At 36.4% G+C, this 27,089-nt stretch overlaps 1 protein-coding gene across 3 annotated transcripts in view; it reads left to right on the plus strand.

Annotated features, from left to right (window-relative positions):
* The window catches only part of Khc-73 (Kinesin heavy chain 73), a 571,786-nt gene that overhangs the window by 489,586 nt on the left and 55,111 nt on the right, over positions 1-27,089 (plus strand). For all 3 annotated transcript variants that reach the window (XM_081755750.1, XM_081755751.1, XM_081755752.1), the window contains 3 exons: positions 3,618-3,708; positions 17,247-17,392; positions 21,339-21,486. In XM_081755750.1, the coding sequence (XP_081611876.1) occupies positions 3,618-3,708; positions 17,247-17,392; positions 21,339-21,486 (385 nt within the window). The remainder of the gene's footprint in view (positions 1-3,617; positions 3,709-17,246; positions 17,393-21,338; positions 21,487-27,089) is intronic.

The following is a 27,089-nucleotide window of genomic DNA, read 5'->3' on the forward strand; positions in this document are numbered from 1 at the left end:
TATCAAGAACTGTATCGTCTATGTTCACAATTGTTCAACAGGAAAGATCCAATCATGTTATGTACAATTTAGATTTGGGCTTGGAAATGTTTCTTCCACTTTTGTCGATCTTCAGCTTCCTCTTTTAACTCCCAATATTTTCTTCTATCTTTCAAATCATCGATCAGCTGTGTTCTTCTATTCCTCGCTTCCCTTCCATCTTTCCTTCTATGGCGGTGTGAAGAAGACAATTTCTTCTTAAGATGTTTCCAATCCAATTTGCCTTTCTACGAAGAATGGTAACTAGAAGTGTCCTGTTCTCTCCTATCTGTTTTAAACCATCTTCGTTTGTTGCTCTCTCTGTCCATTTTATGTTCTCCATCTTCCTCCAACACCACATTTTGAAGATTTTTTCTCCAAATATTTCTACTTTAACTTCCGTAATGTCCAAGTCTCTGAACCATACAGTCCAGTGCTCCATATATAGCACTTGACCAACTTCTTCTTAAGTCCAATATTGAGCCTGCTAGTTAAGAGTGATGTTTTCTTGTTGAATCCTTCTTTAGCTATGGCATTCTTGACCTGATCTCTTTGGTGCAGTAAGCGTCTCTCGTCAAGATACTTCCCAGATACTTGAAATTATCGACCTCTTCAAGTTCTCTTTGTTCTACTCTGATCCGTAAGGGCGTTTTTCCGCGGGATATTCTCATGACTTTCGACTTTTCGATGTTAATTTCCATTCCATACAGTTTTCCAGTGTCAACTATTTTGTCAATCATCTCCTGTAGGCCTCCTTCGGTTTTAGCTATTATAACCGTATCATCTGCATACCTGATCTTGTTAATGATCTGTCCTCAAATCTTGAAGTCTCCAGTTCCCATTAATGCTTCCTTCATTAAACATTCACTGTAAATGTTGAATAATTGGGGCGACAAACTGCATCCTTGTCTTGACTCCTCGTCCAATATCCACACTATTGGTTTCTCCTTCATTCAAGCGCAACTTCACTCGTTGTCCTATGTACAGGTTTTGAATGAGTCTTTGATCCCTCCAGTTGACTCCGATTTCTTTAAGTATTTTCAGAAGTTTCGTCCAATTGACTCGGTCGAAAGCTTTCGCCAGTCGATGGAGCACAAACACAACTCTTCCTTTACATCAAGAATTCTTTCTGATATAATTCTCATCAATCCAATAGCATCTCTGGTGCCTTTTCCTTTCCAGAATCCAAATTGATCTTCTTCTAAGCTCTCATCTATCTTGCTTTTCAGCCGCCTGTTCAGTATGCGTGCAATGATCTTTCCAGTGTGAGGAAACAGGCTAATGGTTCTGTGATCGCTGCACTTCTTTGCTTGATTTTTGTTGGGCAATGCAATCATTGTAACATCGAGAAAATCCTTTGGCCATTCTCCACTCAGGTAGATCTTGTTAATAAGTGAGGTCAGTACTTTCATTGCATTGTCTCCTAATTTCTGGAGCAAATCTACTGGTATGTCGTCTCCAGTGGCCTTTCTCCTTCGCATGTCTTTGATTGCTTGTACTACTTCACTTTTCAATATACTGGGTCCTTTTTCATCATCATCCACCTCTTCCTCTGCTTCGATCGCAATATCTTTGGAGCGGTTCTTCTAATCATATAGATCTTTTATGTATTCCTCCCAAATTCTAAGGATTCTTTGATGGTCAGTGGTTACATTACCTTTTTGATCTTCGATGCCGAACGTTCATATACTTTTGTTAGCTCTCCCTCCTAATTATTGTGCTTTCTGGTACATCAGATCATATCTGCAGCACCGTTGAAGTTCCATTATTTCTTCACATATCTGCTCCATGTACATTTCTTTGGCTTTGTCCGTTTTTCTTCTCAATTCATTATTGAGCCTTCTGTATTCATTGATCTTCGTGTTTTTTGCCCTTATGCGTTCTTCCATCTTCTTAAGCATTGCTTCAGTTATCCATGGTTTCCTCGGTGCTCTTTTCATCCTACCAATGTTATTATGGAGTGTGTCGAAGTAGAATCTGTTTATCTTTTCCCCAGCTATTCTCTATATTGTCAACCACATCTCCCATTACACAGAATTTTTCTTCAATATTTTCTTTCACATCATCGTCGATATTTCTTAGTCGCTCTAAGTTCCATTTTCAATTTCTCCTCCCATTTTTTCTTGATCGCCTTTAACCAGGTTTGCACTACCACCACCAGTAAATTGTGATCCGAATCAATGTCCGCTCCTGGCAATGTCTTTGCGTCTCGTACATTATTCCTGAAACGTTGCTTTACAAGAATGTAATCGATTTGGTATCGTCTCTTATCTGCTGGACTTTTCCACGTGTACAGCTTGGTTTTTCTTTTCTTAAACCACGTGTTCATCACCACCAGATCATGTTGCCTACAGAAATCGATAAGCATTTGACCTTGTTCGTTTCTTCTACCTAGTCCAAATGGTCCCACTACCTTATTCTCAGCTCCTTCTCCTATTACGTTGTTGAAGTCTCCCATTACTATGGCGTTGACCTTACCTCTTCCTTCCTGATGCAATATGTCACTGATCTGATCATATTACTTCTACTTCATTATCATCATGGTCGGTTGTTGGCATATTGAAGGACCAAACAAAAATTCAAACAGGCTCAGGAACTAGGATCCATACTCCGGAATATGAAGACAGAACAGGGCACACCTGTACCGTGGGAAAATTCGAGGCACAATTCACGTCCCAGAAGGACGTGATTTGCCTGGAGAGAAACCGGCGCTGCTGTCGCCAAGAACGAACGCCTCAAGCAGCGCAAGCGACCTTGAACTGCCAATCGAACCAAAGGAATTTGTTTCTCTCTCTCTCTCTCTCTCTCTCTCGCTTTCTTTACAAAACAGAGTACAAGTTTCTTTCTCTACTTTTTTTTTTTTTTTAAAAAAAGAAGAAAATCCAAGATCAATGAAAGTTAATTACAACTTGTTTTCTTTTTACCAATTTTTTCTTAAGCTCATGTCAATTATTAAGAAAGAAAAATAATAAAAATATATTATTTCTTCTTCTGTCCCAAATCATAGTAACGGGATCGTTACAGCGTTCATGTATGGATGCTTCATTGGCCCACTGCGAGATTCCGTTTACCACAAATCCCGCCTCCTAAATATTTTAAAACCTGACTCTCAAAAAGTAGGATGGCGTTTAAAACGTTTTACAAAGCTTCACGACATCACTTAAGTTGGAGGAGTACCTGCGAAGGAAGAGAATCGGTTACTCTTTAAGGTTCCGGAACATCGGATAATTGTCATTCAGTTTGGATGTTTTCTTTCGAAATTGAATACTTAAACATCTTTTCTCATTCTTGTTGGTGTCTATATTTGATCTCTTCACATATTTGAAGATACATATATATATATATATATATATATATATATATATATATATATATATATATATATATATACATATATATATTTTACTGTTAAATCATAACATTGCCAAGCTCCTAAAGAATCTTCAATTTTTATTGGTTTCAAAGTTACTACCTCAAATCTGTCGTATTTTGAAAACGGGGCAACGCATGCCTGAATTATGGAAAAACTTGTTTCTGATTTTTCCCTACAAGAATTTCTGGTAATGCTTCTAGTATTAACATATACGTTCTTTTTGTAGGCAAGTGAAGAACTTGAAGATCGTGAATCTCTTGCGCAGATTGCAGCCTCCGGAGAGGATTCATCAATGACAGATGGAGAAACGTATATTGGTATGTTAAGATTTCTTTTTCATCTGCTGTTTTTTTATGGAAAAAAACATATATTTGATATATTTATTGTCCAGTTTATTCATGTTAATTTATTTGTATTGCAATTCAGTTTCACCAGGAATTGAATTCTAATTTCTTTACCCAAATCCAAGTCGGGCTGTCCGTATTGTCCTTCTGAATGTTGGACTCTAGTGGAGTATTTAATGTCAGAGAATGTTTCTGATAGCCGAATGATTTTCGTCATGTTGTGAGAGATGACTATGCGTATTTCGCGTGTTTTTGCTTTAATTTGTGTCATTTGTATGGAATGGTCTCTGATTTTTTTTTTATATATATAGTGATTTTGTTCTGACTTTTCGTATCTTCTTTATGGTTCTATCTTGTTACATTTTACAAAGTTTTCATGTGCTTTTGTGTTGCCTTCTGCTCATTAATTTAACATATAACTTTTCATACTTTGTTATTTAATTTAAGATTTGAGGCAATTTGTTTAGATAAAATATTCGCCTATGTCCAACGAAGGTTGTAAATAAAGTATCGGGAATACTGTTGGGATGCGAGTACACACATGATCGTGTAAGCAGACGACCTGTAAATGAGCAATTTGAACTATTTGCAATGCCAAAAGCAACTCATAAAGCGAATATTTATCATGCTATGTCTGTTTTAAGTAGCCACAGTGTAGGTGAAGTGATAGTGGTGGGTAAAAACACCCATTTTTGATTTTTTTTTTTTTAAACGAAACTATTTTATTGAAAATTAAAAAAAAAAAGTTTTCAAAACCACTTCGATTTTCTGTCAAACTCGGTTCGGTTTTCTAACGAAGTTTTGCTTCTTCGTTAACTTGTTGTGAAAATGAGAACTACAAGAATAAGAAAAGAAAACGGCTTCGGCGAATATCACGCTGGTTTCAGCTCAAGGCTATTGAAGAAAAGTAAAAACGGTTTCGGCGAAAAATCAAACCGGTTTTGAAGAAAATTGAAATGCCGGTTTTTCTAGAAACCGTTGGATTTTACAAAAACTTGTTTCAGCCATCCCTAGAAGTGATCTAAAATACATTACGATGTTTGAAGAGCGTTCTTGGATGAAGATCCAAGTGGTCAATAAAGGTGCACTGTCAGTCATGAAGGGTCGCATGAAGTGTGTGTGGCAACCATGCGCTTTCGTTCAGAAGAGTACACAGTGGGTCAATGTATTTCGTTGAGGTTGGAAAGATCCAGAAACTTGGATTGGTGCCGGTCGTCCATCCATTACTGAGGAGCAGGTGGAGTTAGTGAGTGTTGGTCTTGAAATTGACCGTCTGGACTACAGGTAGGTATTCGTGAAAATGGGCTTAGTCATCACACTACGTGACACATTCTGAAGTACGTGAATTGCAACCCTCGTTGTCACGTGGCGGCTACAGAGACCCAATTGCCCAAGTAATATTGGAACATCCATCACCAGATGTGAACACGTGCGATTTTGATCTGTATCCATACTTAAAAGATCACCTCCGAAGCATCAGATTTCCAGTTATTCCACCTTTGTTACACACGTTGTAGGCCGGACCATCAGAAAAATCAACAAAAATCAGCTTTTCCAACAGCAAACGACGGGTGCCACAGATTTGAGAAACAATGCAGACAGATTGTACGGTACGACAATGCATTAGATATATCGAAGACCTAAAACTTTATTGTCATTGTACGGCCAATAACGTGTGTACACTAACCATAGTTCTAAACATAATGAAAAATTTAACGGATTAAAATTAAAAATTAAGGTAAAGAAAAAAAATCGATTAAATTTAAGTTAATGTGAGAAAAAAGTAACGGTTAAAATTAAAATTATATTCAAAATTCATCAATTAAAATTTAAAATGGCGGTTTTCATTATTATGCAATTGTGTTGAGTTCCGAATTAATGTAACATTTAATTGATAGAATTAAGGGGTTGGGAAGATTAACTGATAATTATGAAAAGTTACTGTTTTCAAATAATTAATTTAAAAAAAAATAAAATGTCATAAATTCGAGAAAAAATATCAATGAAAGTTGTCTATTTATTTAATATAACTGTTAGTTCTACGAGAAACTAGCTTATATGTACATATATTAAAATGGATACATACCGGGAAGTACACCTTGTCTCAAAAAGGTTGAGCGCATTCTTTATTGGTGTTTTGAGGCAAAAATTTTCTAAGTCCAGCTTCGGGTATCTTCGGGAAAAAGTAAGCCAGGTTCGAACCTCCAAGCCAGCCTTTGCAATCGGGAAAAAGTTTGCAGATTTGTTTTTCTTCTTTTCAATATAATAAGACTTGTTACCAAGTGTTTAAAAAAGCAACATTGATTGAAATACTTAATGATACAATATTTCGAAACTTTTTTTTTTTTTAATGTCAGCACATGCTTGTTTGTCATTTAGCTCTCCATACGTAATGGAACATTTAAATACGTTAAAGAATCTTTCCATATGTAAAAGAATGCTCAAAGTTAAGAAATAGAACATAATTATCGCCTGAGTACTAAAATAAAAGTCAAAGTAGAACAGAAACAGCGTTTGTAATGGATATGAATGTCATAATTATCTTGAGATCCGTTATACATCGCTAGAAGCATAGTTCTAGAAGTCCTTGCGTTAGCTCATTGGTAAGCTGTCGGATTTCAAATCTTAAGGTTGAGAGTTCGAATCCCGTCTAGGTTAGTCCTTTTTTTAAAATTATATTTTCCGCAATGCATGAAAAATTATATAAAATAATTACATTAGAATACATAAGTTGTGTATATATAACATAATCATTGCAGAACATAGTAATTATTATGTTTAAAATATAACATCTGAGATAATTTTCACAGTAGGTCGGTATTATATATGAGGATGTAAATACAACTTAAGAAACTCGTTCAATAGCAATAAATAAGTTATGTAGTGTATTTATTTGCATCTATTTGTCATACAGATGTAACTTCTCAATATTCTCATTACAGCATGTCATTTACATTCGTGAAATACAATATATTCCTACGGATATAGAAAGTGTATAAACAGAGTATCCAAAGTCGTATCCTGCTTCAAGACACATAACTTTTCCCGATCCCCTTAACGTCACGGGAAGAAACACAAACTCTCTTTAGAACGGAATGTCGTTACTTAGAGTCTCATTCGAATACGTTGAATGTGCTTTTGTATATTCATCTCTCTCTCTTTCTCTCTTTCGCTTTGTTTATGTGTGTGTGTGTGTGTGTGTGTTGCGGAATATCCCAAGTTGAATACAACATTTGCCAAGTATATGAGCATCATTGTCATCGAATACCAGAAATTGAAAGTCGTGTTTCTTCAGGTTGGGTTTGCGTGTTCATGTTAGCTCACTGGTAGAGTACGGACTTGCCAATAAAGAGGTCTTGAGTTCAAAGCCTACAGCTAATAATCATTCTTTTGTTAGTAGGATTGCACAGAAATCGGATACAAGGAGTGGTTTATTTCTAGAAATATTTTCAGAAGCGTTTAGGTAGCCCTGAAAAGGGCTGTTTTCGGGAGTTAAGGCGGGGACATTAATATTGTGTCCAAGACCCTTCTGAATTTATTACACGCTCCATTCTTCTGGGCATGGAATCTATTACATGGGTGACAAATCTATCTCCTTCCCCTACCTCCAGCCATGCTTCGGAAACAAGATGCCACAGGTCATCCTGAGTTCTTGGTGGATCTGCCTCAGGCCAACTTTCCCTTAGAGTACGCTTCACTTCTGCCCACATATTTTCCATGAGATTGAGGTCTGCTCCACGAGCGGCCAGTCGATTAAATCAATCTTAGGATGCCCTGCGAATCATTCCTGAATCACACGGGAAGTATGTATTGGCGACTGGTATTGCTGGAACTGAATTACACCATCAGGCTGAAATACTCGTACAGATAGCACCATGATATTACTGATAATGTCTAAGTACTGAGCATTGTCCAGATGTCCTTCAATTCTATGAAGCTGTCCTGCTCCGCGACTGGAAATCCAATCCCAACATAAAATAGATACATGGCCACTGCGATTGCAAGCAGCCACATATCCATGGTCATATCGGGTGACTCTTGGACGATACACAAAACGGCGTCCCTCCTTTGATGTTGTGAATATGGATTCATCTGAGAAAACTACGTTTTCCCAATTGAGACCCACATTCGCCTGTGCAAACGCGAGACGGTAAATTTTGTGGTCGTCTGAGAGTTTTTCCTTCACGGCAGCAACACGGCCACGTAACCTAGCATGACGAAGCCTTCGCAGAGCTGTATGCTTTCTACCAGGAAAGAGAGAAACTTCCCTTAGCTGTCTAGACGTCCTTAGTGGGTCTAACCGGGCTTCGTTTACTAATCTCGCATCTTGGGCTTCGGTTGACACATGCGGACGACCAGGAGATCGTAAATTATCAGTCTGACCTGTAGCACCATATTTCCGAATCCATCGCCTTCCTGTAGAGGCCGGGTCACCTACTCGCCTGCTAGCTGCAGTTGCAGAATAACCTTCCAACTCCCATAAAGAAATTACTGCTGTACGTCTATCCATAGTTACCAATGTTCTGAGCTGTGAGAAGGAAGCAATAGGTAAAAGCTAGTACCTGACGTGTGATTGGTTACTTGCACGACACGCCTATTTTGGGGAACAGCGTTGCCAGATCTAGCATAATGATGCTAGATCTAGCATAATTTGCATGTCTCTAGCATCTAGCATCTTGCTTTTGGCATCCTGCCCAAATCTAGCACAATTTCAGCAAGTTTATCAGAAAGCCGTAAAACCTGGAGATGAGAAAGAAGTTGGTCGTGGGAAGAAAAAGAACGGCAGAAATGTATCCTCTTCCATTGATTCATACAGTCGGTAAACCATACTGGCAGTCTTATTTTCCGAAGTAAGTTCGAAACGTCTTTGGGATTTTTTGTGGCTCCACCCAGGGTTTTCTAATCCTTTAACTCCGAGGCATGGGCGGAGCTATGGGGGCCATTCTCCCCCCAACTTTTTGACAACTTCGCCATCTTTATTTCTGACTTCATGATCATATTTATTCCTGAAATGACAGCTCCGAGACCGACCAAAAATCTGCCACCCCCTCCCTAGCAGACGATTCCCAACTCCCCTTATGCTGCGAAGTAATTTTCTTTCAAAATATGTAAACAAAAACTTTGCATTCATTTATACGATATATACGCCATTGAGTCTGGCAACGACTGCATTAATTTAGCTGAGTTAAAATTTTGGTGCGTGAAGTATTGCATTCTTGCTCTCTCTGTATTTTAAGTTACGTTATCGTATCTCAACTTCGTTTTTTTAAACTCCTGAATTAGTAATTATGAGGATCTAGCATAATTTGACCGAATCTAGCATAAGTTCGATCAGGTTTTGGAATAATTCCGAGCTGTGAGTCTGGCAATGCTGGTGGGGAACGACTTGGTCAACGACTCACGAAAGAAATCTGAAAATGGTGTGCCGTAATAATAATATCAAAAACAGTTTTTATAAAGGAATATTAATACATACGAAAAGCTGTTTAAAGAATGAATTGTTATACTGACTTTACACGTATAAAAACATATACCATATACCAAACAGATTGAGCGATATGATGATAGCTGTTTTGAGACAAACTCTTTCGAAGTCCAACTTCGGGTATCTTCGGAAAACAGTAAACTAAAGCTGCTGGTTCGAACCTCCAAAGCCAACCTTAGTAATCGGGAAACAATGTACAGATATGTTTTTCCTTCTGTTAAATATAATAAGACATGTTGAAATGGTATTAAGTGTAGAAAAAAGTAACATTGAAATACTTAATGATACAATATTTCGAGACTATGTATTCACACTCTCGTTTCGTCATTGTGATTTCCATACGGAAAAGAGCATTTACGTATGAGCTCAGTTATATTTCAGAAGCAGCTTCCGAAAAGAGGTCATGTTAGCTCAGTGGTACACCACCGAGCGTTTAAATCGTGAGTTCGATACCCGTTCAGGTGAAATTCTTTTATGATATTCTACTTTCCTCAATGCATGAAAATTATGTAAAATAGTTACATTACAATTCATCAGTTGTATATATCAGTTGAATATATATATTCATATCATCAGTTGTATATATCAGTTGAATATATATATTCATATCATTTCACGACATAAGTAATTCTTATCTTTAAAATATAACATCTGAGGTATTGACAGAACGTCGGTGTGTTATGTGTGAATATTGAATACAAATTTAAAAAATCGTGTAATAGCAATAAATAAGTTATGTAATGTATTTATTTGCAGCTACTTTCATCGCAGATAACTTCTCAATATTCGCATTACAGCATTTAGGTAGAGCATATCGAAAATCGGATCGTGGTCCAAGACAAAAAAACTAGCTAGCCCCAAACTGTCACGTAAGAAATTCGCGAATCGCAAAAGTAAAGTGAAGAGATTGAGAGCGGTAATTCCTTAATCGCTCTCTCTCAACTCTCTCTTATCTGCATTTATACACATAAAAGTGTATGTATGTATGTTCCAACATAACTCATGTATGCCTAGGGCAGGGTTTCTCAACCTGGGAGTCGCGGCCCCTAGGGGATCGCGAAGATAGGCGGAAGAGATAAATATAGTTAGAATCTAATACCAGAAATTATTTTTAAATATTATTTTTAATTTTGTTCTGATAGGCATACTTTTGTTTTTTATACACACTGTAAAGAACAATAAAAAATAAGTCTACTGAACATTTTCAAGGGGTGTAGAATTCGTGTTACTATTCGGTTCAAAGTCTTGTCGTCGCGAATTCTGTCGAGAAATTTGAAGCTTAAAATATACAAAACGATAATCATGCCTGTTGTTCTGTATGGTTGCGAAACATGGTCGCTTACTTTGAGGGAAGAACATAGACTGAAAGTATTTGAGAACAAGATCCTGAGACGAATATTCGGACCCAAGAGGAACGGGAATGGGGAATGGCGGAAACTTCATAACGAGGAACTACATAATTTATACGGTTTACCCAACATTGTTAGGGTCGTCAAGTCTAGAAGGCTTAGGTGGGCAGGTCATGTAGCTAGAATGGAAGAAAGTAGAAACGCTTTCAAAATCTTGACTGGAAGACCAATCGGTAAACGACCATTAGGAAGACCTAGGCGCAGATGGGAGGACAATATTAAGATGGACTTCGCTGAGATACGAATACAAAGTAGAAACTGGATGCAGTTAGCTAAGGATAGAAGTCAGTGTAGAGCTTTTGTGAACGCGGCATTGAACCTCCGGGTTCCATAGGACATAGAGTTAGTTAGTTAGTAGAGTTGTTTAAAAATGAATTTAAATCAAAGAGGTATGATATAAAACTAATGAGAACTGTATATAGAAATACTAGAAAAATACACATGCAACAAAACCTGCACATTGAAATACAATTAAAATTAAAACCTAATGAGACACCTAAGCATGGTGTAATTTCAACAGTTCAGCAATGTCCGGTTCAATCTTCATGACGAACATTATCAAGCCATTTTCAACTGATAAGCGATTTCTCATCTTTGTTTTAATGTTTGCCATAAAAACACACTTTCGCACAAGTACGATATAGCAAATGGAATTATTACTTTTAAAGCAGCAATCCCCAGACCAGGATATTCTTCTCTCCTCATCAGGCAGAACTTGTCCAAGTCTTCGTTACAAAAAACCAGTTGCAAAGACTTGTCGCAAGATCATTCTATTATTTGGTCAAGAAGTTGTGGGCTTAGATCGGATACGTTAATGGCCTCTTCAATGAAGGAGTTTAACATCCATCTTGAACCAGCACCTTCGTCGTTGGGAATATAGATATTACAGTTACTGTATCCACTGTCAGTGCCGGGCGCCGAAAAAAGGGGCCACACATTTCGGAGGAAGTGTGTTACTCATGTTAGGAAAGTGCATGTGCACATGGGTAAAATAGAAGGAAAAACGTAATAAAATGTGCTCAAAATTAAGGAAAGGTAGGGTTTATTTTGAAAATGTTATTGAGCTTCGTGCCAACCATGGTGGCGCTTCGTAGCTAGTATGTCGACCTCATTCATATATACGGTGACATCGTACTATACTCTCGCCCCGGGCGCTGATTTTCCATGGTACTGTTCACTATAAACAAAAAAAAATGGATTCTACTATTATAGAAATAGGTATGTTAAAAATCCCACACAAGCTTATTATAAAACAAATTATAAAAGGGTCGCTGGCAAGAGCGTGTGATAAAAGGGGATCGTGATAGGAATCAGATTGAGAACCACTGGCCTAGAGTAATTTTAACCACATTTCTTATAGTTTCGAAAAGAGTGCTGTCGGGTTACCTATGGTGAATGGGAGGGGGATACATATAAAAGATTGGTAGAAAATGATCGATATTAGATTCATAGTTTTCGGGGTCGCTTAGATAAATAGTGAGACTTTCAATTTCGCTTAACTCCGATTAAGCTCTCATTAGTAGGGATGGGCACGAACGACTTTTCTTTGAAACTCGACTCGACTCGAAACAGACATCTTTGAGGTCTACTCTTGGACTCGGCGCGAAAAATATCTTCCAACTCGACTCGGATTAGAGTCAAGTCGAACCAAAACGAGCAAAATCCTGTGTGTAGTCCTACCTGGACAATACATAGACAATAATTATTCTATCATCAATTATACTACTATTACTACAAATAATAATAATAATAATAATAATAATTATTATTATTATTATTATTATTATTATTATTATTATTATTATTATTATTATTATTATTATGACAACACCGTGTACAAACATGAACAATAGATGGTTAGTAAAGGAATACTAAAAGCTAGTTGACTGCCGACGTCGGTAGTTATGAACTCTACAAGGCAAAGACATCGTTCATTACTCTAAGCTGTAAGCGTCGGTGGACTACAGATGGTCAACTATTGACCTCTCGCCAGAAATTGGTGGCCCCGCAGCGACGATCCGTGGTGGCCCAAGTTCCATTTTGAAAACTTTACTACCAGCAGCAGAGACGCGATGAAACGCCAACGAACCACAAAATTACTCTCCCAAAATATGTCAAAATGCCTATATGCGTGATTTGTTTATATTTAGGTGAATCAAAAAACACAAAACAAATACCCGGGGTGGACGCAAACTATCAATATTACGATTACTAGGCACGTGTTCTTCTGACTTCCCCACGGAAACGATCATAAAAAGCTTGGTTGTTGAAGGATAAATCATTGACGTCTTAATTTAGCCAATCAGACAAACCCCTACATCTCGAGTTCTAGAAGGTGATACCGTGAACCGTTTCAGATTTATTGCTTCCTGGTGGAGTACTATCCATGAGCAAAATTTGAGCATAATAGCCGACATGCATCTTCGGTGCCTCTTATCTTTAGTACAATTTTAACCAGAGATGGTGTGGGTCAATGAAAATTTGATCCACGACCCATCATGACCCACTATCACCCACCACCCAAATGCCCCATTGGCCCAATCTGATCCATCAACCATCGTGATCCACTCTGACCCACCACCAACTATGAACCACTCTGAACCATTGTGACCAACTCCGCCCACCAAAACCCATCGACATCAACTCTGACCGATGGCCCACGTCCTCCTCTCCATTGGCTAAAGAGGTTACACTTGTAATAAAACAAGACTGTGAAATTATCACTTATCGGAGTTTGAATTTCTACCGTTAATGGCTCAAGCATCTCTCTGTTACAATACTGGTGGGTCTGACCTTTACGATATATAATGGAAAAGTGTTTCTCATCTTCCAAATTAAAATGAATTTAAATTTATCATATATAATTATTTCTTTGTTGCCTTACAGACACATTTCAGTAGAAAATAGGGTGAAATTTGAAAGTTTCAAATCAAGGAAAAGTAGACCAACGTAAAAAAAACAGAGAGAGAGAGAGAGAGAAACTAATTTTCTATATAATTAAGCATGCCGTACTAATTGAAAATGCCCATGTAATTAAGTTTAGAATACAAATTTTATGGCCATTTTTCTCTAACTTTATGGCTTGATTGCCTTATGCTCGGAACGCTCCATATATTAAACACCAGCTTCAGCAATTATAAATAGAAAGCAGTGGGTATAAAATTCAAAAAGAACTTTAATTTGCATTACTCAATTTGTTTCTCAACTAATATCAATCGTTTTCGATTATTTTTACAAATCAACCCACTACCAATTTCCAATATATAGAAAATTCACCCCCGTCCCCCCGCTCATAAAAGATAATTTTAAAAAATGCCAGGACATATTCTCTTTATTTTTAATAAAGAGTTATATGCTGAATTTCAGCTCTCAGTTGAACGGCTTGTGAGATACTCAATTTTTCGCTCATGTGGTTCGGATTCCACGTTAATCAGTAGGTCCACGTCTCATATAGCCTCGCTGCTGAAAGGGACGCTAAACTAAACTCAACTCAACTCAATTTTTCGCAAAAATTCGGACTTCTACTTCCCCTAAGGATATGTATTATAATGAAAGTGACACGCGTATGATAACTTCCCAGTTGGGATTGGAGCCTGATTATATACCAAACGTCAATTTATTTGACTTTGCAATTTGACCGTGATGATTACGCAGACATAGTTACTTTCAATTTTTTATGATACATATCCTTATTTCATATGTTACAGATGATTCAAAAATACTTTTTCAAGCAGTTAGCTCCTCTAGAATCTCACAGGCTGCATCCCAAAATCCAACTCCTACTATCCTATGCCAATCCAAAAGTGACTGAACTGTTTTTATTAGGAACAAATGACAAAAGAAAAATGGAGATCTTGAAAGTAAAATGTAGAAAAGCTCGGTGCCCCCAATAACTACATATTTCTCCGCCCCTTCATCCCGAACTTAAAAATAAAACTTAATTCGAATATGGTTAATTAGTGAATTTATTACAGTTAAATTCCACTCACTACATGCTACAGCTACAACTATGTAACAAAAAATAACAACTGTGAAACATGTTCTGAATTACTATTAGATTTCTTACGCTATTATTAAACATATTAGAATAGTAAAAGAGGATTGTTCGTGAAATAGTATATTTGCTCTTGATTTATAACTTTTTCATACGGAAAAAAATAAAATATTATTCAAGTTTTAAACTTTGCACTCTGCAAATATGTTGCCCTCTAGGCAATGGGACTAATGTGAAATGTGGACTATTGTGGACTAATGGGAAATGCTGCACTGTTAGCGGCGCTGAAAACTTACGATTCGATTCTAATATCGAATGATTTCGATATCTTTATGTCGCTACGTAACCACCCTGGGTGCTAATGGGAGCTTAGTTGGACTTGAATTGAAAGTAGAAACATTCACCTAAGCGACCACGAAACAATGGATTCGATACTAATATCGACCCGTTTCTAGCATTTTTGATATGTATCCCGACAGTACTCTTTTTCCAGACTGTAAGAAATATAGTTAAAATTGCTCTAGATATATCAGAATTATGTTGAAATGCACACATAAATCCACTTTTATATTCTGTATAAATAGAGAGTGAGCGAGCGAGCGAGCGAGAGAGGGCGACTGAAGGCATCACCACTTCCACATTGCAAAAGCATATATCAGGAATTGAATTGAAAATCTATGTAAAGACTTTCTGCTGTGGCATGCTTCATAAGGACAATTCCAGTCTGCTCACGTGATCTTTGGGGTTCATGAATTTTTTTGTGAGCGTTCCGACTTTGGATTCTCTGTTTATACCTTCTGTTTATGCATCGAATAACTTTTCAAGAACATAAATGACATTCTGTATTATGAATGTTGAGAATTACCCTCTATATGACAAATAGCTGCAAATAAATACACTACATGATTTATTTATTGCTATTGAACGAGTTTCTTAAGTTGTATTTACATCCTCATATATAATACCGACCTACTGTGAAAATTATCTCAGATGTTATATTTTAAACATAATAATTACTATGTTCTGCAATGATTATGTTATATATACACAACTTATGTATTCTAATGTAATTATTTTATATAATTTTTCATGCATTGCGGAAAATATAATTTAAAAAAAAGGATTAACCTAAACGGGATTCGAACTCTCAACCTCAAGATTTGAAATCCGACAGCTTACCAATGAGCTAGCACAAGGACTTCTAGAATTATGCTTCTAGCGATGTATAACGGATCTCAAGATAATTATGACATTCATATCCATTACAAACGCTGTTTCTGTTCTACTTTGACTTTTATTTTAGTACTCAGGCGATAATTATGTTCTATTTCTTAACTTTGAGCATTCTTTTACATATGGAAAGATTCTTTAACGTATTTAAATGTTCCATTACGTATGGAGAGCTAAATGACAAACAAGCATGTGCTGACATTAAAAAAAAAAAGTTTCGAAATATTGTATCATTAAGTATTTCAATCAATGTTGCTTTTTTTAAACACTTGGTAACAAGTCTTATTATATTGAAAAGAAGAAAAACAAATCTGCAAACTTTTTCCCGATTGCAAAGGCTGGCTTGGAGGTTCGAACCTGGCTTACTTTTTCCCGAAGATACCCGAAGCTGGACTTAGAAAATTTTTGCCTCAAAACACCAGTAAAGAATGCGCTCAACCTTTTTGAGACAAGGTGTACATATAATAATATTCAATAATGATTATTTGATCGTTAGCAATTCCATGACCCAGACTCCAATGCTAACGATTACCACTTTGAGCAAACGACTTGCATTAATACAATTCTGTAATGGAACCGCAGGTTAAGTTCTTTTAAGTAAGTCACAAAACAATTCTCGCAGAATATTCACTTTCACATGGTTTGGAGAAAAAATAATGATTAATTGAAGACTCGCTGTAGAAAACAGAGTAAGTGCCAAAAACACTAGCTACTGTAACAGTAGAGACAAAGATAGTAAGTTATGCTCAAGCGTCACAAAAATAGAAAATATAATTGCTTAGAAATACAACCCAATGTATAACTCTGTTAGAAAATCTAAGACATAAATGTATTTTAAAAATAAGTGAAACAGTCATAAACGTATTTAAAAAATAAAATAAGTGAAACAATTGCATGGTGGCTTTTACATTGTTTTCTACAGCGAGTCTTCAATTTTTCAATTGTTACGGACTTTTTAACGATTGTTAACTAAAAATTAACTCTTGTAAAATTTTAATTGATTAAATTAAATGTTAATGAAATTTTAAACTGATTAATTTAATCGTTAATTCTTTTAACGGATTAGTTACAAGTCTGGTACTAACTTTGTTGCCAGGACTTACAACCCTTGTATATCGTGATGGACAATAACGTCGTTGCTGAATACAACCCTTGCATATTGTGATGGACAATAACGTCGTTGCTGACTCCTCCATAAACCCTAATCAACAAAATCCTACTCCTATTAATGAATTAACTTTCTAATATTTGACTAAAACTTATAAATTTTACTTGTGAAAAGAAGAAATAATGACACAGAACATTGAGCTCTCTTCTGCATTTTTTTTCGGAAGTCGGTATTTAATTTATATATATCCGATTATTACATTAACTAAAGATATTTAAATTTCAGAAAAGTACACGAGAGGAGTTAGTGCCGTGGAAAGTATCTTGACGCTGGATCGACTGCGTCAAAGTGTAGCTGTGAAAGAGCTCCTGCAAGCGCAAGGAAGACCTCTAATGATGAGAAAGACAGCTAGTGTGCCCAACTTCTCACACGTAAGTGTTTTATTAGGTCTTTGTCAAGATACCATACTGTTTGTATTTGTTTTTTAACATTTAATTTCCGTACAACATAATATATTGAATTTTGATATGTGTCTGTTCATTCCAAATTACACAAGAAATCGCAATTTTTAACTTGAACATGTAGTATTATAACCATAAAGTTTGTATATAAATAGAAAAAAAGTCGTCTGTTCTTGCACTGTAGTAAAGGTGAGGCAAAAGGAGGTCGTTCATTGGCTTTACTCATACATTTGCAGAAATCTAGTATTAGAATAACTAGGCATAATATTAATACTGAAACATGAACAAAGAAAATTTCTTATTTTCTTTCACGTACTGTATAATCAAAATAAAAGTATATACCCATCTATATATATTCACAAAAAGATGCAGAAATATGTACAACGGGTGTTCAAAGTAAGATCGTTTTGCTTCAGTACACCGTTGCCAACACCTCTGACACGCTTAGTACGCCCCTGGAAGTCTGCAACCGGAATCTCCTTCAGGGAATGAATCGAAGCTACTTTCACTCTTTCCATCATCCCATAATGGCGTTCTTTCAGGCTCCATTTGATCTGAGAAACGATAAAGAAGTCATTACCAGACTTGGACTGTAGAGAGCCTGAGCACAGTGGTACCACGTTATAATTTGCCAGAAGCTTATTACTGGTTATCACATTATCCATAAAAGTCAGGCTCAGGCACTACACTTCCAATAGTGCGTGACAAATCGACATTCACGTTTCGTTTTCCTGTTGTCCGGACGAAACCTTTGAAACACACTCTCCTCATCTGCAAATCGTCTGACACTTTGATTTCTGACAACACCACAAAGCAACTGCTAATTCCGATTTGCGATCCACTCTCTTTTAAAGTTCGGAGGCAACTGAGCCGATTCCCATTGTATAGTTGACATCCCCCACCAATGCACCCATGAAGACCATCCTCTATCCCTTCCCTTGACTAGAAGAAACAGTCCTGATATTTTCTCAGAAGACCCTGCAGTATTTCTTTTAATGTCTTAGAAATTAATAGGTTTATTTCATTATATTTCTTTATAACGTAAAGAGAATTTAAATTCCCTGAAAGGTACCTAAAACGGTCGTGGGTTTGATGGATTAATTTCCAAAGTTTTTGGCAAAAGTGCATGCAAAAGGTATTTGTTCTACGGACAATCGTACTATAAGTTTCCCTTTATTGTTTATTTATTAATTATGATTACTAACTCGTTTTAATGTGACAAATAAGTTACTGTCTCTTCGAGTTGAGTTAAATTGTTCTCGTAGAAAAAGCAGAGGAAAATGAAACATACACAAGTCCAAAAAAAGAAAAAAAGATCTCATTCGTGACTCTACGGCAGTCATTCTATAAAGCTAAGTAATCTGTGTTTTCTAACTGTAAGTTATTGCTAAAAACAAATGTCGATCTTTAAAAAAAAAAAAAAAATCTTGGTTATGAGTTTCGTAGGAACAAGCAGTACTTTTAGAATACTGATCACTTTGTTCCATGGTATTCTACAAGCATCAGATTGAAAACTAATTGTATTTGTTTTGTTCTCTTCTTAGAAAAATATGTTAAATGGTACATACATGCGCTTTTTCCTGTAATTTTTATTTTACGTATTAGTAAATATACGACGGGCTGACAAGAAGTTTCCGGAATGATCGTATAGATAGAAAATGAGATATCAAGAGGGCACGCTAAAGTGATGTTGGGCAGAGTTTAGCATATCTATTCGTAGTTGCAACAGATCTAAACAGACGTCGGAATTAATGCTAGTGTCAGTTAGTTTTGGTCAGTCGTGTCGCATTGTCGTCGCGTGTTCGAACAATCCACATTTCTTACAAAGATATTTGGTAGTGACAGATAGTGAGTATTCGCATGCTACCTGGAAACAAAGATGCAGTTGTCAGAATAGCACACAGTGTTGTTTCTTAGACATACTCTTATAATTACCAAATCCAGAAGAAAGAAAGAAAGAAAGAAAGAGATTTATTACAGTCTTTAAGAATAGCGGTCGAATTCATTTTTGAGTTTGTGCGTTCAGGACACTATTCATAATTAACTGCACATTCAGTTTTGGAGGTGTTACGAGTTGAGTTTGGAGGCAAGAGTGCAACTAATAACAAGAAGAGTGTTTTCAGTATCACGGTAACTTACTAAGCCACATATGACTTATTGTACAGCAATTCATCTTCAAGAAAAACATTCCTATTATCACACAAGCATATACTCCCTGGATCATTAACTTTTGGCTGTTCACTACGCAAAAAATGGAGCTTAAGAATATGTTTCACAACAGACAAAATAAGATCGCATGCAATAGCCAAACTTCGTAAGATTCCAAAAGAATTCTTGCGTTGGTGTTAGCAGAATCAGTGAATCAGGTGTGTATGAGTGTGTACACAATAGTCCTAGTAAGTGATCAAGCAAATAGTGTCATATGAGATATAGATTACAGTGCTGTATCGTAATTCCAAAAATTTCGTGATAGCTCCTCGTAAGATTTTTGTATGCTTAATTTAAGTTTATTACGTTAAAGAAACCATTAAAAAGACCGTGTTTCGCTCACCAAACAATGGGATACTAAAAGATTAGGTACCGATATATTAAAAATAGCTGACTATACTATACTATTGTTAAAATAGCCAAGTTTAGTGTTCTGTATTTCTTTTTCTTTCTTTCATTTATTCATTTTTCCTTCCTTCCTTCCTTCCTTCATTCTTTATTTATTTATAATATAGTGGGGCAATTACGAAACGAGACTGAGTTTATAAAAATAAATGAATAACAAGTGGAATCAACTTAGGTTTGTCCAAAGTAGGATCGTGCTTTGTTGACACAGATTTGTGTGATCCAGGAAATCAGGGAATGACTTCTGCAAGTCCTGGACTGTAATGATGTTAGAAGTTCTCGTCTCCTATTTTTCTGGGTGGTGGAAATGTCGCCAGAAAAGCAATCTTTCAATGGCGCTTTTAATTTGAAGAAAAGAAAATAATCACAAGGGGACGGATCTGGCGAATATGCGGGGTGTAACAACACACATAAGTTTTTGTGGGCGGAAAACTCACTAATGTGACGATGTAGTCTTTCCAGTTGTATTTCGATCATTTAAAATTATATCCCATATTTTGACAATCATTTCGGTTGTTTTGACAGGTCTGTTTGGACGTGAGTGCTCGTCGTCTTCCACACTCATGCCATCCAAAAGCACGGACAACGAAAAAAACATTTGTCCCCATAAACCTTGTTCAACATCTTAAATGTTTCCGTTAGTGTTTACCGTAAACGTGCACAGAACTTCATATTCACTCTTTGTTCCATTATTGAAACGGTGAAGAGATATCACACCAGTCTGTACTTAAAGCACATCATGGATCATACTGGGGACTATCCGAGATGGGAATTTGTTAACGTGTTCCCAAGGTCAAGGTCACACGCAAGATTCACCACTGTCAAAAACTTCTCTGCCAAAACTAATTTCACATTAAAAAATCAGTCTTGTTTCTTAGTTATCTGTGTATTTGCGTGTATGTGTCCTAAATATGTTCTCTTGGCAATAAAGTAGTTCGGTATACTTAAAAAAAAAAAAAATAATAATAATAATAATAATAATAATAAAATAAAAAATAAAAAATAAAAGTAGCAGCATAAAAATAGTGTATATTTTTACTACAAGAAAGCAATATTACAGTTGGTTAGGTGAATGCCAGTATTATTTTTGCTGTTCTTACATATTTCAAATATTTTTACATGGATTCATATTAACTGTGTTGTCTTTAAAACAAATCCAAATCGTTTTTAGGTAGTTGCTGTTCGTATTCTACTGTGTGATTATCATATTACGTCATCCGTATGTCTCTCTTTTTTTTCTTTTTTTTTTTAAATTTTATTCCCAATAGAGAGCAGTTCACTTATATGTGTTTGTTTACATTAGATTATGAGGTTCGATGGCAATTTGGATGGCCCTGTTAGGTCAGAGAGTGTAACAGATCTCAACAGTGAGTTACCGAACAGAGAAAGGCAAAGGCCGAGTACGTTTAAAGGAGACCAAGAAACCACGCCTACGAAACCATTCGGCTTAGGTAAGTGTGATTGAAGGGGATCAACACAAACATTTTTGTCGGAGTCTGAAAGAATATTGCTAGCTACAGAAATATATCAAAATCTACTTCTTTTGTGCATTAGCTTAATTTAATTTAATAGATAAGTTTCAGTTCTTTCAGATTCTGTGCTTTCCAGTGTCTTCTTGTCATACGTAGTGAATAGACTCTTTCAGTAGTTCTATGTAGTTAACATAATATACTCATTATATATATATATAAATATATACGGAATCATGCTTATATTTTCTTGCTAGCTAATGCTTTTGTTATTCAGTTTTTATACAATGTGACTCATCTGTAAAGCTCAAGAGGAGTATCACGCGTCTTTTAATATTTCAACAGGCAGCAAGATTGCGATCTAATTTCGTTTTTCATAAATGACATTAGATGTGTTGGTAGAAGTACGTGTCTTTTGCGTTAAATTTCTTGCATGCGTATAAGTATTGCAAGAAGAATAAAATGGAAAAGTACAACCTAGTAAAATTCATGTGAGAGCAGTCTTGTACATACTTTAAGGTAAATTTTTGCGTTGAATGTGTAAGACTATTAAACATGGAATCAAACATTAAACCCATCCAGATGGCAACTAACTTAATTGTCATATATATATGCAAGTACTTTAAATATTAAAGAATATTTTTAAAAAAGGATTAATGTTAATAAGTCTACAGTATACAGAATTTCAATACTTTCTATCTAGATTTTCGAGTATCAGGCCGATTTACTTTCTGTGGCAATTTTTCTGGTGAGTCGCTTAAACCAGAGATGTGCAAACTTTCTTAGTAGGAGGGGAAAAAATACTTTTGGCGATGCAATATAACTTACAAAAAGCAACAATGGTGCATTTTACAAAATTCTTGTAATAGTAAACTCTATTAATTATTGAAATGTCTCATAATCTGGTTCGAACTGGGATGCTGAGTGCCAGAAGTGAAGTCAAATGCTCACATGTCAGTCTGTTTCTAGTACAACTTTAACAAAATAACCAATACATATTTTCATTTGTCTGATTAGGAATCATGTCATAGGCTGGATAGAATCTTTGAGAAGTGCCGCATCCGACTCGCGGGCCGTATTTTGCCCATCACTTAAACAATTGTATACAATATGGCTGTGGTAGAGCGTTCACCTCTGGTGCAAGGGGCCCAGGTTCAAACCCTGCTCCCGCCAATTGAACTTTGTGGTGGACAAACACCGTGTGCATGGGTTTCCTCGGGGTTCTCCCGTTTCCTCCAACTTTCTTCATTCCACCATTTCATTCATTTCTCATCACCACCGTCTCCTTTAGCCTAACCGGCATAACTGTGGGATGTAAAACTCAAAAATTTCATTTCAATTATATACCATAGTAGAACAGATCGTGAAATGGGCTACTGACTTTTACTGCCGTTATATTCTGACAACCTGTAAAGTAATGCAAAACACCACTCATATCTCCTTCCGCAACATCACGTAAACAAATAACAGCGACTGTACAAAACAAATGACGTAACTCATCGGACACATAGTAAAGAATACTACACACCTTTACTTACAGGATCTGTCGAAAGTACAGAGCCATAGGCCAATTCCTTTATGCTAAAGATACAAGAAAATGGAAATAGAGGAAAATTGTTGAAAATGGTGTCTTTAATTTTTTTTTTTTTTTTTTAAATAACACCAGCCATTTGAGCTCTACACTGATAAGGTGTCCTATGTTAAATTAAACAGCAACGTTTTCAGTTCACCAGGCTGTTCGAAAGAAACACAAGGGCACGCAAAAATAACAGGAAACGTACATATTGTTATGTAAGAGAACTATAAAGGTAACCAAGAAAGTTCTGTCACTTTTTCACCTACCACCTTCGAACATCGATATGTCACCTACGACGTACCTGGAAGATCAAAAATAGTCCCCATCAGCATCGACGACTTACTGCTAACGTTTTCGAAGGCTAGGATTCCATCGCGCTAGAACTTGGTGGGGTACCAAGTGCATTTTGCACCTCTACTAGGGATTTGAACTGGCGTCCTCTAAGGTGATTGTCCGAGTAATGGAATAGGTGATAATCGGACGGTGCAATGTCCAGGGAGTATGGCGGATGCGTTTCCCATCCAAGGCGTAGAATGTCGTCTCGGGTCATCCTAGCTACGTCGGGCGTAGCATTGTCCTGTAACAGGAGGATCCCTTTGCAATTCAGAAGTGCAGAGTTTTGAGTTTTCCTTGAATACGGCTCAACTGCTGGCACTACACAGTTGCATCGATGAACTGATCAGCTGATAGCAGTTTCCGAAGCACGATACCACGAGCAGTCCACCAAACACACAGAAGGATCTTCTTCTGATGCAATGCTGGTTTCGGCTGTTTTGAAACCGGTTCATGGGATGTCAACCAGAGCTTCGTACACGATCCACTTCTCGTCACATGTCAACACCCTGTCCAGAAATGGCTCCTTCCTCAGACGAGACAACAAAGAAACACAGATATCTGCTCGCATTACCTTCTGGCCCGGAGTCGAATCATGTGGGACCCATCGACCCAACTTGTAGTGCTTCCCAAGTTGATGGAGGTGCTCCGAAAGGTTTCTCCACTCACACTGAATTGTAGTCCCAGTTCCTCACAGGTCTGGCCATTGTTCGCCTCAATTGCTGGCTGAAGATTTTTTTTAACATGCGTTGGTCTTCAGGCACGTAGTGCGTCTTCGAGTGTTTCGTCACCGTCTTTAAACTTGTTAAACCACCGCTGCACTGTCCACGTAGTCACGACACCTTCACCAAAGGCCTGGCATATTGTCCGCCCCGCTGCAGCGGCGTTTGACCCCAGTTTGAACTCGTACAGCATACAAGTCCTTATGACTCTCTGTGGAGGTCCCATGTTCCTCTGTCCTTACGGAAGTTCACGGTGTATCTGAACTGCCACATCCAGGTAGTATGTTGGATATATCCACACCAACAACTGACCTTCGCCTTATCTCCATTCGCATTCAACTCACGGTGTGAGGGCCAATTGAACACAGACTTCCACAAAGAGCGACAGAACTTTCATGGTTACCTTTATAGAGCACCTGGAATTTTATTTTCTAATAGTGTTATATTTTTGTTATGGTGAGATCCCGAGACTACTGAGCTGGCAACGTTGCTTTTTCATCTAATATAGGGTGCTTTGCCCGTGGAGCCCAAACTGTTGGTCTGATTGGAAAAATTCCACCATTTTAGAATGAAAAAGATCTAGATCATTTACACAGGGTTATTGAACAACAGCGAAATACAGAAGGCCCCAAAAATGTATACACGTTTTAACACAACAAATATTCCATGTAAGCGTTCCTAGTAGATATATATATATAAACATAAAAAGGTACCTGTAAATGATGTTTGACTTTTCAACCATATTAGCTGCTCAGAGAGTCACAATTAGCATACAGATTTTTCTGATTACAGCGAACTATTACACGACGTGTTCCAGATATTTCCTTATTCACATCACACTCAGTATACTATTAGTTTTAAACCTATCACAAAATGTGCGACTGTCAGGTATGGTGGTGGTTCTCTTTCAAATTCACATCTTCAGTTCTTCCTATTTCACAATTATTCTCAAATTGTCAGTAGCATTTCAAAATAGTCTTCAACAGTTTGAAAACCAATCATGCCTCCTTTATTTTGAATAACAGCTAGTTGTGGCTCCAGCAGTCGTGCTTTTAACACTTTTAGGAATAATATAATACAACACATTAGGAATGATTTATATAATTCAATTCGGATTTTAGAAAAGGGCATATATAATTTCTGTTGAGTTACTTCTTAAAATATCTTTTTAAGATAAATTAAACAGATCTGAAATCGCTTCGTTTCAGAAAAATGTCCATCTGAGATCGTAAAATATTAAATTTCATGACTGAACAACTTCTATATTATTAACAGATTCGTTACCAGTGAAATTAAGATGAAACATTACTTTCAGCCAAACAAAAATGAAATTTTCGCGAACAGTATTTTAATATAAAAATATAATTTATCTGCTTGTTACTATGGTATGGTTTACGTAACATTACTGCAACAATTGGATAAAATTTATTTGTAGTTGTTATAAATTAGATCAGAGCTGTTTATAGGCAGTTTTTAATTCAACTAATTAGACGTGCTTAACACTTTCAACCTTTGTTAAAATATTAATTACTTTAGGAAATTATGTTATATTTTTCTTAGGTAACTTTTCTTTGATGATTAACTTTCTAAAAATATTCATAGATTGCAACAATAATGATAACAATAAGAAGAACCTTTATTGTAACGGAATTCTTAATAGACAACTAAGCTGTCCGTACGTAACGTTAATCGGTCAGAAAGTACAGTGTGACATTTTCTCACGAAGTCATGCCTACTTTATCAAAATAACAAGTTTTGTATTTCTTAAACTGTTGCTAAAAGGATTTGCCGTCTGTATTTATTAATTCGAATGACGATTGATTATATTTTCGAAATGAAAGTCGGGAAATACCTTTTGCAACGCTCTGATATTTGTGTTACTAGTAAGTTTTGTAGAGAACAGGCATGACAGAGTTCTTGTTATGAATGGTGTTTCAGATGACAGCAACTCTGAAACGAGGCTGCTTCGTGCCCTGTATTTAAGTAATTTGGACCTTAAAAATGCAATCCAATCTCATGTAAAAGCTGCTCGAACTGATTTTACTTTAATTATTTCGTCATCCGAACATAGAAGCTGATTGTGTCTGTCTCTAGTCAAAATTACAATATAAACAATTCGTTGGTAATTAATTACCGGTTCGCATTTCGTGATGATCAAATTTTGTGACTCATGTATTATCCACAGTGTACTTCCCTTACTTTTTTCCGCTTTAAGGCATTGTGTATCAGCACTTTTAAAAAAGGAGGAGAAGGGAATGATAAACCAATTGTAGACTGAGTGTTCATATTGAATAAAATTTTATTCTAAATTTCTCTAATGAAAGTGTTCGTTTTCAAAGATTGAATTGTTAAGAGTGTGTTTTCGTAGTTTTGTTTTTCTGTATGGCCTTGTCACGAGCGTAAATAACAGAATGGAGATTTTAAAAGGTTCTTAAAATAAATAGTGCCATTGTCATAAAATTATGTACTAACAAATACAGATATCACACAACTGTTCCACTAATGCCTTTGCTATTAATTTTCTATTCTTTAGTCTATGCGTAAGTTTTGAAACATTATTTTATGCATGAGTCACGTTGTAAGTATGTCTTCTTTACTAAATAAGATACAGTATCTTCGTGAAATTGTTTGATATGACATTTTTTTTTTTTACAACTATTTATTTCAAGTGTTTTCTACAGAGTGTCTGGAAAGTTTCTGTACATTGAAAGTAACACAATTTTGAAGTGCCTTGTATTAGTTTAATGTCCAGGTGGTATATGCTTTAATAGTAATACTGAACGAAACAATGGAATGAAGAAAGGGGAAGAACTTCGAGGAAAACCACACATCCTTTGTTCTTCATCACAAAGCCCACTTCTCACGAGCTCAGATAAAGCTAGGGACTCCACACATAAGAAACGTATGCCCTACCACTAAACCACCTATGCGTTGTATAAAAGATGTTAAAAGTG

This window comes from Thermobia domestica, chromosome 4 (assembly GCF_964235325.1).
Source record: "Thermobia domestica chromosome 4, izTheDome1.hap1.1, whole genome shotgun sequence".
NCBI lineage: Eukaryota > Metazoa > Arthropoda > Insecta > Zygentoma > Lepismatidae > Thermobia > Thermobia domestica.